This window comes from Mirounga angustirostris, unplaced genomic scaffold, assembly GCF_029215605.1.
Source record: "Mirounga angustirostris isolate CCGP_5_RB_7025 unplaced genomic scaffold, mMirAng1.0.hap1 SCAF_4, whole genome shotgun sequence".
NCBI classification, from domain to species: domain Eukaryota; kingdom Metazoa; phylum Chordata; class Mammalia; order Carnivora; family Phocidae; genus Mirounga; species Mirounga angustirostris.
In genome coordinates, this window is record NW_026991712.1 from 100,096,890 (window position 1) to 100,112,414 (window position 15,525).

Sequence of the window (15,525 nt, forward strand, 5' to 3'; positions counted from 1 at the left end):
GGCTGAACCTTAACTTCTGTCCTGACTACAGAAATGAATTGGGTTAAGGAAATCTGAGTGAGTTCAGGGTTTCTCCTCTTGACCTCTGCAGGAACCACTGGTCTTTGGGAATTATTAACATAGAAATGGGTAGGGATGCCCTCTCTCATGCAGATGTTTAAATGTCTATGTAAAGTTTTATTCTCTCATGCAGGAAGTTTCTGTTGTTGATTTTACTTTTATTCTGTATGGTAACAGTGTTTTCTTAATCCATTGTGGACATTTTACTATTGTAAAATACAGTAAAAATGATTTATTAGAAAAGTGAAATTAAAAAGACAATCCATGAGTTATTATCAGATTCAGCAAACAAAAGTACTCCATCAAAACTGCTATAAAGTTTCTAAATGCTTCTACATCTTTGATTTAGCTTGTTGTGACAAGTAACGGCTTGCAGTCTGGCACTAGAGTGCAAACCACGCTTTGAGTGGTATTACTTTTTACTGACAGAGCGTCTCAAACTTTAATGTAGGAAAGGATCACCTGGGGCTCTTGCATAAGTGCAACTCTGGGGTGGTCCTGAGACTATTTCCTAAAAAGCTCCCAAGTGGTACTGATGCAGCTGGTCTGCAACCATAGTTTTGTGTTAACACGTCATAAACTATTTTGATTTTCACACTGCTACTTTGAACTAAGAATTCTTATTCTATTTTACTCATGTTCAAGTCGGGTACTAATTAAAGTCAGATTTATTGAGGTATAATTTCCACAGAGTAAAATTAAGCCTTTTTTAGTGTACAGTGGTGTGCATTTTAACAAAGTCATAGTTGTCTAACCACCACCATAATCAAAACCTAAACAGTTCCATCACCCCCCAAAGCTCCCTTATGCTCTTACATAGTCAACATCTCCCACCCCGCAGCCCCTGGCAACCACTGGTCTTTCTGTCCCTATAGTTTTGCCTTTTCCAGAATGTCATGTAGTGTATTGTATAGTAGTTTATTCCTTTTTATCACTGAGTGGTGGACCATTCTATGAATGCAACACAGGTTGCTTATCCATTCACCCATTTAAGGATGTTTTGCTTGGGTTTTGGTGATCATGAATAAAGCTGCTATAATCTTTCTTGTACAAGTTTTTGTGTGAACATAAGTTTTCTCAGTCAAAATTTTGACAGGCAATTCCTGTAATTACCAAAAACCCCCCCCAATCCCCCCCAAAACAAAAAAAACACAAAAAACCATTCAAGTGTGGGATGACTATTTCAAGCAGCCTCTCTTCGAGTACAGAGTATCCACAGGGGAGGTTAAAAGAGGTTTTTAAGGACAGATAAAATTTGATGACGTTGGAAGGCTTTTCCAAGGAAGAGGATAATTCTTAAGACTAGAAATCGGAAGTAATATAAAGAAATAAATTGGCCTCACAGTGATTTAACTAAACAGTCCTCAATTTACAAACTCTAGATTCACATATGTCTTAAATATATAAAACGGTATGAGGGGAAGTAAACTCAGGGTTTGAGTTCCTGGGCTTTGTTGGAAGAACTAGTGTTTGTTTAGTGATTCAGAGGATGTGGGGAGAGCCTTACAAGTACCCAGTTGTATCTCCTGTAGATAAAGGAATACAATGAGTTTCCGTTAAGCAGCAGTGAATGAACAGAATTATTACAGTTAATGATATCTCATTTGGCACTTGTGAGTAATAAGACCTTTCGCATACAATATACAACCTCGTTATGAGGCAGATAGTCATACTCTCATCTTACTGACAAGAAGCTACTCAGAGAGGCTATGCCACATTTCCAAGTTTACAGAGCGGAAGGATTAGGACCCTGGCATTTTCGATTTCCAATGTTCCTTGTCTTATTCCACGTTATGAAGTAAGCCCTAAGGTTGTAACTGCATCCATCCTGAGAGAGACGGGCCTGAGGTTTTGCTGGCAAGTGCTGTTGGCAAATGCTGTGATTTATCCGGGGTCAGATCATACTAAGCGGTAGAGCAAAGTAGTCCCACTTTTTACCACTTCCTACCTGGATGAACCTTGATCTTTTCTGCCAAAGAGCCTTGAGTTTCTTTTACCCCCAGTTTTATTGAGGCATAACTGACATGTAATATTGTATTGGTTTTAGGTGTTCCTTTTGTTTTTTAAATTGCTTTCAGATTTAACTCCTCTGCTTTTTTTTTTTTTTAAAGATTTTATTTATTTATTTGAGAGAGAATGAGAGAGAGCGCACATGAGAGGGGGGAGGGTCAGAGGGAGAAGCAGACCCCCTGCAGAGCAGGGAGCCCGATGCGAGACTCGATCCCGGGACTCCAGGATCATGACCTGAGCCGAAGGCAGTCGCTTAACCAACTGAGCCACCCAGGCGTCCTAACTCCTCTGCTTCTTAAAGCAGAGTTCCCATCCCAGGTGCGCAAGCTCTCAACTGCCTCATTTTTGTCAATAGAAAACAGGCCCAGAGATGTGTAGTATCTGTGGAGCCTCAGGAAAAAGTCCGAGATCTGTGTCGCCCGACATGTCCCAATTTCCGTGCAGTGAGAACTGACTACCTGTGGGCAGTGTGCAAAGCCTCCAAGCTGTTAGGGTAAGGGGCCCCGAAGGTGAGTAACCTGAGCTTCGAACCGTCCTCTCCCCCATTCCCCAAAACGTAACCAGCGGATGCCCAAACCCAAGGCCTCTGGGGGGCTTGCTCCTCGAGCCTGCGCCTCTGACAGCTCGCCTGGGAACGAGCCGAGCTCCGTTCCCGAGCCCCACCGCTCCTCCGGAGACCCAGCCGCAGCCCTTCCCCTTCCTGCGCCTCCCAGGCGGCGCCAGGCCCGCCCCTCCACGCCTCCCGCGGAGGCCGGCGCGCGGCGAGCTCCTCCCCGAGCAGCGGCGGGAGCGGCCTCTCCCTGCGCGCCGAGCCGGGCTGGGCCGCGGTCTCCGCTCCTTCTGCCTGCCCGCCGCGGGCCGCTCGAAGCCAGGCGGCGGCCGTCGCGGGCGTGCTCGACGCGCCCGGCAGTGCTCGTCCCCGTGACTCCCCTGGGCTGGGCCGTCCCGCGCCTTCCGCACCATGCTCCGCTGGCTGCGGGGCTTCGTGCTGCCCGCGGCGGCCTGCCAGGACGCGGAGCCGCGGACGCGCTACGAGACCCTCTTCCAGAGGCTGGACCACAACAGGGACGGCGTGGTGGACATCGGCGAGCTGCAGGAGGGGCTCAAGGGCCTGGGCGTCCCCCTGGGCCAGGACGCCGAGGAGGTGGGTCGCTGCGGGGCGCGGCTGGAGGGCCGGGAGGGCTGCGGAGATTCTGGGCGCGCGCTGCAGGAAGGCGGACCTGCGGCTTCCCCCCGCGAAGGGGTTCCGGAGGTCGGGAATGGGGCGCGGGGCCGGTGACCCCCGGAGCCGCTGCGCGTCAACACCTGAAAGCCTACTGGTATCTTTCCGAATGAAATTAGTGCGGTGAACACTGTGGTCCCCTGGAACAACTTAAAAAACGCTGTTCCATAGGACCTTTGGTCTGAATGCATCCCGGGTCCTTCACCTGCCTTTTTGCAAAATTTAATAAAAAAAATTTTTTGTTTAACTCTCAGCTTTTGCAAGCATTTAATCAAGGTTTTGTTTGTTTGGCTTTGTTTTCTTTTGTTTTAAGCTCAGACTTCAGTGGGCCCCACTTCGCATCTCTTAGGAGCTCCTTTGTTAAACACCAGCTAGTTTTGTCTAGTGTTTCAGAACTTTTGAAAACCAATCCTATGTATGTTTCCTCCAACTTCCTGTTGAGGAGAGGCAGCATTCCATGGTTTAAGACCTTCCCTTAATGTCCTAAGTACATAAATTGATGTAAAGGATTGGCCGGTCGCTGAGCAGTTTCAACTTCTCTGAGTCATTTTAATTGTGTCTCTGAAGTTCAGCCCCTTTGGCAGGGTGGAGATACTTGGAACCTCTCCAACCCCTCTGAAACATAAGAGGTTCCTATACTGAGAGGGAAGGTGATTAAACGCTTAAGAGCCAGCAACTGTTTCACAGTTATATTTTAAGCTACTCGTTCAATGTCTTTAGTAGTTACACGTCCCTTTAGTTTATTTATTATGTCTTATTGAGTCAGATTTAGTAAGTTACAATTTTTAGAAAACTGTCTATTTTGTCCAAGGTTCATAATATTCACTTGGGATTTTTAGAAAGTTCTGACTATATGCATAGTTATATGCTCTTTCATTTCTGATATCGAGCTCCACCCACCCTTCAATCTTGCCAAAGATTTGTCTATTTTATTTATACGTTGAAAGAATCAACTTTTGGTACTTTATGCTGATGGTCTCTTTTCAATTTTTTCTTATTAATTTCTGTGTATTTCCTTCTATTTTGGGTTTACTCATTTGCTCTTTTTCTAATTTTTTTAGTTGAATGCTTGAGTCCTTAATTTTGAGCTACAATATCCCTTTAATCACTTTTTTTTCTTTAAATTCAATTAGCCAACATATAGTACATCATTAGTTTTTGGTATGGTGTTCAATGATTCATTAGTTGCATATAACACCCAGTGCTTATCACAGCACGTGCCCTCCTTAATTCCCATCATCCAGTTACCCTATCCCCCCACCTACCTCCCCCCTTTAATCACTTCTTTAGCTGCATCCCACAAGTTTGTTTTTTTGTTTAGTTCCAAGTATTGTCTAATTTCCAATGTGATTTCATCTTTGACCCAGTAATTATTTAAATGCGTGCTTTAAATTTCCAAAGACTTTCTTTTTCAGTTGGTTCTTTGAAAATATGAATACAATAGACAAGCCTCTGGCAAGGTTGATTAAGAAAATACGAACTCAAAATCAGGAATAAAAAATGTGTTTAATTTTCCAAAATTTATATATGAACAAATTATAAAGTAAGTTGTATAAAATCATGTGTATGCAAACATACAATAGGATGGCATATATTTATCACTGTCATATATATGTATTTTATACATGCATATATACGTATATAACTTCCTGTGCTTTTGCTGGATGTTAATAACTAATCCCAGGACTCCTGACTGGTACCTTCTTCAATAAAAGGTTACTAATGATTATTTATGGATGATAGGAGTTAAATTACTTTTTTACTTTTTTCTTTACAATTTTTGTATTATTTCAATTTTTAAAAAAATAATTGTATATTATTATGATTAGGGGAAAAAAGAGGTTTTTGTTTTCATTTTTGTTTTGTTTTTATAAATATCACCTCCTCTGAGATGAGTCTTCCCAGACCACCCTCTATGGAAGAGTTGATCACACCCTACTATGTGTAGGTCCTTGGTCTCACATGTCACTACTATTATAATTTTCAAAAGGTGTTATTTTTAGTTATTGACTGTGCCCTCCACTAGGACCAAGCATCTTGAAGATGAGGTCATGTCTTAGTCATTTAAGCACAGTAATACAAAAAGATTTAGGGCTGTGATTTGAAACAGCCTAAGTAAGGCAGTGGCTCGTTTGAGATAATTATAGGAAAAAAGAGATAAAATCTAATTGTAAAGCAGTTGTTAGTGCTTGTATTTCCAGCATGTATAGGACAAGATGACCCAAAATCCTCCTACTGCAAGATATCAAGAAATGCTGGCTAAAATAAGATAAGCATTTTTTAATGAAAACTTTTTTTGAAGAGCAATTTTAAGTTTGAGAAGAAGGTACAGAGATTTCCCATAGACCATCTGCCCTTGCATATCACGTGCACAGCCTTCCCCACTGTCAACATCGCTCAACCAAATGGTACCTTTTTTTAACCAAGGGTGAACCTACACTGACACATCATTATCACCCAAAGCCCATAGTTTACCTGAGGATTCACTCGTGATGTTGTATATTCTCTGGGTTTGGACAAATGTGTAATGACATGTATCCATCATTATAATATCATACAGGAGATTTTCACTGCCCTAAAAATCCTGTGTTCTGCCTATTCATCCCTGCTCCCACTGCTGATCTTTTTATTGGCTCCATAGTTTTGCCAGATAAAACATCTTTTTACATGCATAATAAGAAAAAGCTAATCAAACTGTCTGGGTTTAAATCTTGGTTCTGCTGCTTACTAGTTAACTTTGGACAATTTTCTTTCACTCTCTTTTTTTAATTGAAGCATAGTTGACGCACAGCATTACATTAGTTTCAGGTGTACAGCATAGGGATCCGACAACCCTGTAGGTTCTGCTGTGCTCACCACAAGCGCAGCTCCCATCTGTCACCATACAACGCTATTACAGTGCCACCGACTATATTCCCTATGCTGGGCCTTTTATCCCTGTGACTTATTCTGTAACTGGAAGCCTGTACGTCCCGCTCCCTTCACCCATTTTGCCTGTATCCCCACCCCTCTCTGAACAATTTTCTTAATCTCTCTAGCCCGTTTCCTCAGCGGTGGCAGAGACAACACTAGTACCTATCTCAGAGGGTTATTATGGAGAATAAATGAATTAAAATATGTAAAGTACTTAGAAAAATGCCTGGTAACCTAATAAGGACTCTGCCACTTGGGTGGTGAGTGAGCCAGCTTCCAAATCCCATGTTACCACCTCTTTTTTTTTTTTTTTTAAGATTTTATTTATTTATTAGAGAATGAGAGAAAGCACATGAGAGGGGGGGAGGGTCAGAGGGAGAAGCAGGCTCCCTGCCGAGCAGGGAGCCCGATGCGGGACTCGATCCAGGGACTCCAGGATCATGACCTGAGCCGAAGGCAGTCGCTTAACCGACTGAGCCACCCAGGCGCCCCGCATGTTACCACCTCTTGTGTTGGACCACTCTTGGTACTGTCAGTTCTGGTCCTGTGAGGAGCAGAAACCAAGATGGGATTGGGGGTGCAAAAGATTTATTGGGAGAGATGCTTGTGAAGGGTAAGGGAGAGGGAAAAAAGGAGTGAGCTGAGGTCTTAAGACCGTGACACAAATTTAACCCCTGTTAGAAGAGTTCAAGAAGGAATGATTTGGGAAGAACCTCAGACCAAAGCACAGTTCTTAGAAAGTCTCAACTAAGCCAATAGGGGGGTCCCTGGGGGAAATGTTACCAGTTAGTGGAGTCCTGTGTCGTTGGTTGCCCGTGCCGTACCCTGCTGCAGCTAGTCGTTGGTTGGAGCAGCCCAGGACAAGCATGGACTTGGTGCGAGTGCTGCGGGCACAAAGGTGTGCCAGGCAGGCAGCCTGTCGTTCGGCTCGGCTCCCGCAGCAGGTTCTCTCAAAGGGCCACCTGACCTAGCCACCAGAGCCCTCTCCTCGCCGATCTGCGTCTCTCTATCAGCTTGGGGAGCGCTTCCTCATCGCGCTCTGCCTCTCTTTCTCGGGGAGGCCAGAGGGATAAACTACAGTCCCCATTGCTTCAGTTAGTCACCGCTGGCACTCCTAATTTCCCTTTGGGACTGTCTGCTTTAAATTCCACTCATACTCTGCTGTAATCTCTGCAGGTCCTCGTGACTTCTGGTGGTGTGCCCAAACCTTCATTTGTGAGGGGTCTGAGCTTTGCAAGCCAGTGTTGCGTGGGCACGTTCACGGTTATAACTGTGCAGACAGCATGTGCGGTGTCCACATGGGTCCCCTGAGGCCATCCATACCTATCCCCCGTGTCTCCATTGTGTAAAAGCAGCCCTGTCTCCTGCTGATCGAGGTCAGCGTCTACCTACTAAGACGGTGACTTCTTTTCTTGCCTGTTGGTCCCTGGACACAAGGAATTCCAAGTGTCCAGGTGGCAGTTATAGCTTGTAGTTCACTGGGACCATTGCTGTATTCCCTGGCAAGAGTATGTCCTGTTTGGGGACCAGAAACTAGCCCTACAGAGCCCGGAGTTGTGGGAGTAGGAAGCAAAAAGTTTCCCAGTGGGTCACTCGGAGTGCTAGTAAGTGAGACCGCTCCTGCTTCTGCCTCTTGGTTCCTGGACTCATGTATTCTTCCTGCTGGGGGCACAGAACTCTACAGAGGTCTCTCATTTCGTCCATATATGGCATCCTGAAGGCCGGCAACTCATTTTTGCCAAATATTGTTCCCTTGGTGGTGCTTCCGTTATGGTTTCTGTAGGCCATTCTAGCATCCTGTGAGGATGGCTGCTTCTGGATGGTGTGGTGTATGGTCTGGCCAGTGGATCTCTTGGTCATGGGCCCACTTCCACACCTTTTACTATGAAGCAGACTCCCTGGTCAGATGCTATGTTGTGTGGGGATTTCATACCCGTGGATCAGGCATTCCATAAGCCCCCAGATAGTGGTGCTGTCTAAGCCTTTGTGGGCAGGAAAGGAAAACCCCTACCTAGAAGAGGTATCTGTTCCTGTCGGGGTGAGCCAGTACCCCTTCCCAAATAGGAGGCCTCAATATAACTGACTTTTCACCTAGTGACTGGTTGGTCTTCCTGAAGAATAGTGTCATATCGGGGGCAGACAGGGGTCAGGTCATGAAAGACATTTTGGGCCCGCTGAGTGGTTTGGATTTCATATGAGTAATGGGGGCCTTGAGAAGTTTTAAGTAAGAGAGGGACACAGGCAGACTGAAGTTTTAGGAAGATCACTCTGGTGGCTGTGTGGGAAATAGATGGAGGAAGAAAGGGCTATGAGGCAAGCCTGGGAAACAGTAGCCAACCAAATACTTGGAATTAGGATTACATGGTCAGTCTTTATGGGGGAAAATTTCAGAGGCATAGGTCAAGGGTTTGCATAATGTCAAGGATTGGGGAGATTATCTACTTGAGTATCTAGAAATGAGAACTATGAGGTGGCTCTTCAAGGGAAGGTTTCAAGATAGTAGTTTGCATCTAAGGCAGATACCCAGCTTGAAGTGAAATCCTTCTAAATTTCCACCTGATTTTATCTCTTTTCCATGTTTCCAAGCTTTTGTAATGAATTTAGCATTGAGAAGAGAGCAAGTGTCCGTTTAAGTTCCTTTAGACCTTAAATGGAAAGAATATGGAAAATAAAAGTGGAGTGTAGAAAACCGGCATAAGGGGTACAATAGCTAACCATTATTAAGTGTTCCAAGACTACCCAGGGAAGAGAAAAGACTTCAAAGCAAGTACTGCTTTTTAGAGTATTTTCTATTTTGTGTTCATCCTCCTCCTCCTTAATGTTTGTTTTTTGTCAAAGGCCACATTAAAACATTCTCAAAGACAGTCATTTGAGGTACTCCAAGGACCAGGTTTTAGAACATTGAAGAATAGAGGAAATAATCTGAGTTTTAATTTACTCAAATGAAAATTGTGAGGAAAAAAAACTGATGAAGAGTCAGCAGTTTTAGCTGGAAGTACGTTTATTTTGTTTCAATTTAGACTTGGAAGAATTTGGAACAGTGAAGGCCAAAAAAAAAACCCAAAAGACAAAAAATTTCCCAGATGTAGAATTAAGGCAGTAAAATGAAAAAAGTGGATCTTGCCCAGTAGGATTTTACAGATATTTTCTTCTTCTCCAATCTTGGCATCATTTTAGTTGCGCCTCTTTTATTAGTATGTGGAGGAGAAAGGGGGACAGGTTTTGTAGAGTGTATGAAGGTATTCCTGTATCCGAGTTCAGAGCTGGCTGACTTGACAAATGTGTTCAGTTAGCCTGGTAAATTACAGGCAGTTTTAAAACTAAGTTGTTTGCCGTATCTTCATGTGCACAAACTCTTACTGTAACTTTCTTAGGAGAGGTTTATCATCATAAGGGGCCCAGGACTCTTAAAACAGAGAGGATTGCTGAGAGCAAAAAGGGAAGCATCTTGGCCCATGAGTTCCATACTTGGTGTGACTGTGTAGCCTGGGTCAAGTCATTCAGACTTTGGTTTACTTTCCTTATTCTTAAAATGCAGGTATCTGCCATGACTCCTGGACAGATTTTATCAAGACTGGACATTTTTATCATGTGACTGGACATGAAAGTTGATGTAAAAAAGCCTTTAAAATGTGATGTCACAGGTACTAGATGACGGGCTCCTTGAGGACCCTCTGTCCCCATCGATATTGAGTGTATGCTGAACGATTAGGTAGGGTCTGACAAGTGGTTGGACTGGACAGCCTGATTTAAGGGCTCCTCCACCTCTGATATTCTACGGTTGTTTTGATTCTCTGTCTTTAAATTTTGTATTTACAACTACAGATGGAATAGGGTCACATACAAAAACAGTAGCTTAGAGGCACCATGGTGGCTCAGTCGTTAAGCGTCTGCCTTCGGCTCAGGTCATGATCCCAGGATCCTAGGATTGAGCCTCGTATCAGGGAGCCCGCTTCTCCCTCTGCCCCTCCCTTTGCACCTTTCCCTGTTCGTGCTTTCTTTCTCTCTGTCTCTTTCAAATAAATAAATAAAATCTAAAAAACACACAAAACAGTAGCTTAGCAAATGTGTATTGCTTTGAATGGAATTTCTTTTCAGGGTTTCACTCCATAGCATAATTCCTCTGTTAACAGCAGGGATTTATTTTATTAGCATTTTCATTTTAGAAACTTTATTACTAAAGGAAATGCGATAGAGAAGTCATAGAGGTACATTTTAAGGCATCACAGGAGGGGGATTATGGTATAAGAAAAACAATGAATTCCAAATACATTTATGTCAAATGTTCTAAAATATATAACATCTGTACCTTTTGTGTTTTCTCCTTATATTCTAAAATCTGATGTTATCCCTTCTTTGAGGCTCTTTATTTTGGAAAGAATGAAAAAAATGGAAGAGTTCTTTTGTAAGGCATAAAATACCCTTTTCACCTTGGTAGCAGTCTCCCTGTTAGTCTCCTTCCCAAATCCCAACATTCTCCCAACCAGGCCACAACCATAGACATTTGTCTCTTTATTTTCTTTTCTCTGCTTGGCATTGCTCTCACTCCTTTTTTTCTGCCTGGTCAGTTATTACCCATTTGTTTAAGGCTTCAGCTCACCTGTATAATTTTACCCTAGCACAGTCAGAATTATTTTTTTAATCAACATTCCAGGTAAGATGTTTAGAAATAAATAAACTCCCACAAGGCAACATACTGTAAGGGTGCTGCTTGACTCCTTTTGACTGCTCTGAGTTAAAATATGCTATCTTTTTAAGGGTCACATAGCATCCACTGAGAAGTCTATATTGGACAGGATCTATGAAAACAACAAGAGGATTTGCTGAGAAAGTTTGATGCCTCACTCTGAAATGTAGACCATCGTATCTACTTCATTCATTGCTGCAATGTGTGTAGTGGTTATTCTTATGAGCTGTGGACTCAGACCAGGGTTCAAATGTTTTCACCATTTGCTACACTTGTGACCTTGAGTGAGCTAATTAATGCTTGGAAACCTCAAATGTAACCTAGGATTGGCAAGAGCTACACAGAATGAATTAAATTCATTCAATTAATATTTTTGAATAGTTCCAGACACTATTCAATGAACTGGGGAAATAGTAGTGAACAAGACAGATAGGGTCCCTCAACTGTGTCCTCACAACTTTCTGTAGAGGAGGTCTGTTTGTGTTGGATGGGTAGGTGGGGGTAATTATAAGCAAATAAGGAACAGGATAATTTTTAAAAGTGGAAAAGAATTGTTGAATACAACAAAAATAGTTGCCCTTTTATTAGATGAGACTATTGACTCTGTTTTGCTCCTTCATATCCCTTGTGTAAAATTCTGTCAGTCTGTTTTCCTTATTACTCTGGCCATGACTTCTGTTTTTTCTCCTTGGACCACTGGGCTCTTGTGCCCCGTCTGGATGTCTGTCTTCAATGACTCTTTGTGGCTATGTGCCTTCTCTGCAGTGCACAGGGCCCCTGTGAATTGTACAATTCTCCTGTGTGGGAGAATTCATTCTTGATTGGGACACAGCACATCTTGTGAAACATCATTAAATGTCTGCCACTGCTCAGTTGCTCTGGGGGGGAAGTGTTTATTGCAAACAATGGTACTTAGTGGTACTAAGTGCTAACTGTGGTGCAACCTCCTTCTAAAGGCAAACCTGTGGGTATTTCACGGACATGTGACAGGCCTCTGTATGTTGTCAGTGCTTGACAGGATGAGGGCATAGAGCAAGAGCTAACAGACAATGGCCCAATTAAATTTTCTTTGTGAATTTTTAAAAAAGAATTTATTTATTTTCTTGGAGCAGTTTTAGGTTCACAGCAAAATGAAGAGGAATTTATAGAGATTTCCCATAGACTCCCTGCTCCCACACATGAATAGCCTCCCCCATTGTCAGCATCCCCCACCAGAGTGGTACATTTGTTACAATTGATAAACCTACAGTGACACATCGTTATCTCCCAAAGTCCATAGTTCACCATAGGGTTCACTTTTGGTGGTGTTCTCTGGGTTTGGACAAATGTATAATGACATGTATGCATCTTTATAGTATCACAGAGTATTTTCACTGCCCTAAAAAAATCCCCTGTGCTCTGCCTATTCATTCTTCCACCCTCTCCCCCCAACTCCCTGGCAACCACTGATCTTTTTAATGTGTTCATAATTTTGCCTTTTCCAGAATGTCATATGGCTAGAATCATATAGTAGGTAGCCTTTTCAGATTAGCTTCTTTCACTTAGTAATATGTAATATACATTTAAGTTTCCTCTGTCTTTTCATGGCTTGATACTTCATTTCTTTTTAGCACCGAATAATATTCCATTATCTGGATGTGCCACAGTTTACTTATCCATCACCTACTGAAGGCCATCTTGGTTGTTTCCAAGCTTTGGCAATTATGAAAAAAGCTGCTCTAAACATCTGTGTGCACAATTTTGTGTGGCCATAAGTTTTCAGCTCTTTTGGGTGGACTCCAAGGAACATGGTTGCTGGATCATACGGTAAGGGTGTATTTAGTTTCGTAAGAAGCTGCCCAACTGTCTTCCAATGTGGCTGTGCCGTATTGTATTCCCACCAGCAATGAATGAGAGTTCCTGTTGTTCCACATGAATTTTAATATTCAACTTTTTAAAGAGTACTCCACGTTTAGGAAAAGAAATTACAGAAAAAGTGGAATTTTTACTGTGAAACTACACTTACACATTTTCAGTGGAGCAGGTGAGGGACCATAGGTACATGTGTAGGGAGGCCAGAGCCCTCAGCGGCTTTGGAGAGTGGGATTGAGAAGGAGCCACAGGCATTGTTTGTGAATACCTCCTGACTTCTCTCTGTGATCCCAGCTGACTTCTGCCCATTTTGAGATTATCCTCCTGAGTGTGCTGCCAACATCTGTAAGGACTGAGCTGGGACCCTGGTGGTTAGAGTAGCCTTGCTCTGGAGCGACCACAGATGCTGGGTGAAGATAAGGAACTGGGCGGGAGTTGGGGGTGGGTAGAATCACAGAAGGAGAGGTCCAAGTGGGCAGATTTTCATTAGGTCCCCAATTCCCAACCTCCACACTATTAAGTGCTTAAACCTTAGAAGAAGGCTTCTTTTTTTTTTTTTTTTAAAGATTTTATTTATTTATTTGACAGAGACAGAGATAGTGAGAGCAGGAACACAAGCAGCAGGAGTGGGAGAGGGAGAGCAGGCTTCCCGCCGAGGAGGGAGCCCGATGTGGGACTCGATCCCAGGACCCTGGGATCATGACCTGAGCCGAAGGCAGACGCTCAACCGACTGAGCCACCCAGGCGCCCTAGAAGAAGGCTTCTAAGAAGGTGTGACGAAACAACTAAAACATGTTGGACTTCACCACCAGTCAATATGGCCCCACAGTCCATGTCCCAACACTCTCCCACCCACTTTTCTCTAAAAAGAAGCTCTACCTTTGGAGACAGTCGTATGCAGAGGTCTTCCTGGAAGTTTCGGGGGAAGGACATGAGTTGTCCCTTCTAGGTTCCTCCTGGAGTGGGGTGAAAGCCTGGGCGTCTCACCCGCTGGCGCAGGAGCACAGCCCAAGCGCCGAGGCCTCCCTGTCTGGGTCAGGCCCCCAGTGGTAGCAACCGAGGCTCTGGGCAGAGAGGCCAGGCCCCCAGGGGTAGCGACCGAGGCTCTGGGCAGAGAGGCCAGACCCCCAGGGGTAGCGACCGAGGCTCTGGGCAGAGAGGCCAGACCCCCAGGGGTAGCGACCGAGGCTCTGGGCAGAGAGGCCAGGCCCCCAGGGGTAGCGACCGAGGCTCTGGGCAGAGAGGCCAGGCCCCCAGGGGTAGCGACCGAGGCTCTGGGCAGAGAGGCCAGGCCCCCAGGGGTAGCGACCGAGGCTCTGGGCAGAGAGGCCAGGCCCCCAGGGGTAGCGACCGAGGCTCTGGGCAGAGAGGCCAGGCCCCCAGGGGTAGCGACCGAGGCTCTGGGCAGAGAGGCCAGGCCCCCAGGGGTAGCGACCGAGGCTCTGGGCAGAGAGGCCAGGCCCCCAGGGGTAGCGACCGAGGCTCTGGGCAGAGAGGCCAGGCCCCCGTGGTGCACGGATGCACCTCGTGCCTCTGCGCTGGAGCCGTGGCGATGGTCCCTCCTCTTCCTGCGCTTTATCTCGCGGAAGGAGCCTGGGGGTTGGGGGGGACATTGCTATCGTAGGTCCCTGCTAACTGGATGTGTGGTGGGCAGGGTCGCCTTCCTCCCTCTCACTTCCACCTCTGTGAGGCTCCCGGGGGCCCCAGCGTGGACCACTCCTGCCGCCAGAGACATCCCAAATGGACGTCCTCTATGAAGAACTCTTTCGGTACCTGGACCATAATGAGGATGGGACCCTGGATATCCTTGAGCTTCAGGAAGGCCTGCAGGATATAGGGGGTCCTTGAATTCCTGGAGGAAGGGCAGGTGGGCCTCAGTGGGGCTGTGGTAGGAGAGATGTGGGGGCTGGGAGCCCCGGAGACGCCTTGGGCAGAGATGGGGGAAGCTATATTGACACCTTACCCAGCTTCCCCTGGGGACCCACTATAGCTTTCAGGTTGGTTACCAACATTTTACCATTTGAAGAATAACAACACAGCTAATACTTTTCTCAAGCATTTTTCTTGTTTCCCCTGGCTCTCATAAAATTTCCAAATTCAAATTGCTCTGAAGATGTTGGCTACCACCTTGTTTTGGGGGGTCACCTTGTTCAATGTACTCATCTGTTATTACTAGCCTTGATGGGCATCTAGGCCAATGAGGCTCCCTCCCCACTTTGGGGAACTGGGATAATCACCATATGTGTTATGTGTTTGGGAGTGGGGGTGGGGTGTAGTTGGAAATGGTCTAATATTATCTTTCAGTTGCTGTTCCTGGAAGGAGGGCATTCAGTCTGGTGGCTTGTACCCTGGGGGTCTCGCCAGTTCTGACCTTTCCTCTGAGCATGCCTTCATCAGCACACTTGTAAAGACTGAGCTCGGCATCATTTCCTCTGGGAAGCCCTCTTTTTCCCAGCCTAGATCACAGATTGTGTCTCAGCATGTAATGCCTGATGCATATTTCTATCACTGTATTTCCAAGTTATTTTCTGTTTGGAAATTCTTATTGAATATAATTACTTTCCAATTATATTTGCTCTTTGGATGTTTACAGCAGCAGACTGGGTGGGAGATTCAGGAGAGTGAGGACTGTTGAATGCATTTCATATCATTGGTACTTTGTGCTCAGGAATCTCTTGGCTGAGCTCTGTATGTTAAGATTAAGTAAAGCTCTTCTTACTAGCTGTGGGAGCTTTGGGAGTCTTTACTTTCATCATCCATTCAGTGACTGGGCAGCTGGGTT

General features: G+C 45.0%; 1 protein-coding gene across 1 annotated transcript in view; it reads left to right on the top strand.

Moving 5' to 3' along the window:
* Nucleotides 1-2,848: 2,848 nt before the first annotated feature.
* LOC123859313 (mitochondrial adenyl nucleotide antiporter SLC25A24) overlaps nt 2,849-15,525 on the top strand; it is a 51,538-nt gene continuing 38,861 nt past the window's right edge. Inside the window, exon 1 of the mRNA XM_045897074.3 lies at nt 2,849-3,214. Coding sequence (XP_045753030.1) covers nt 3,032-3,214 — 183 coding nt within the window. The 5' untranslated portion in view covers nt 2,849-3,031. The remainder of the gene's footprint in view (nt 3,215-15,525) is intronic.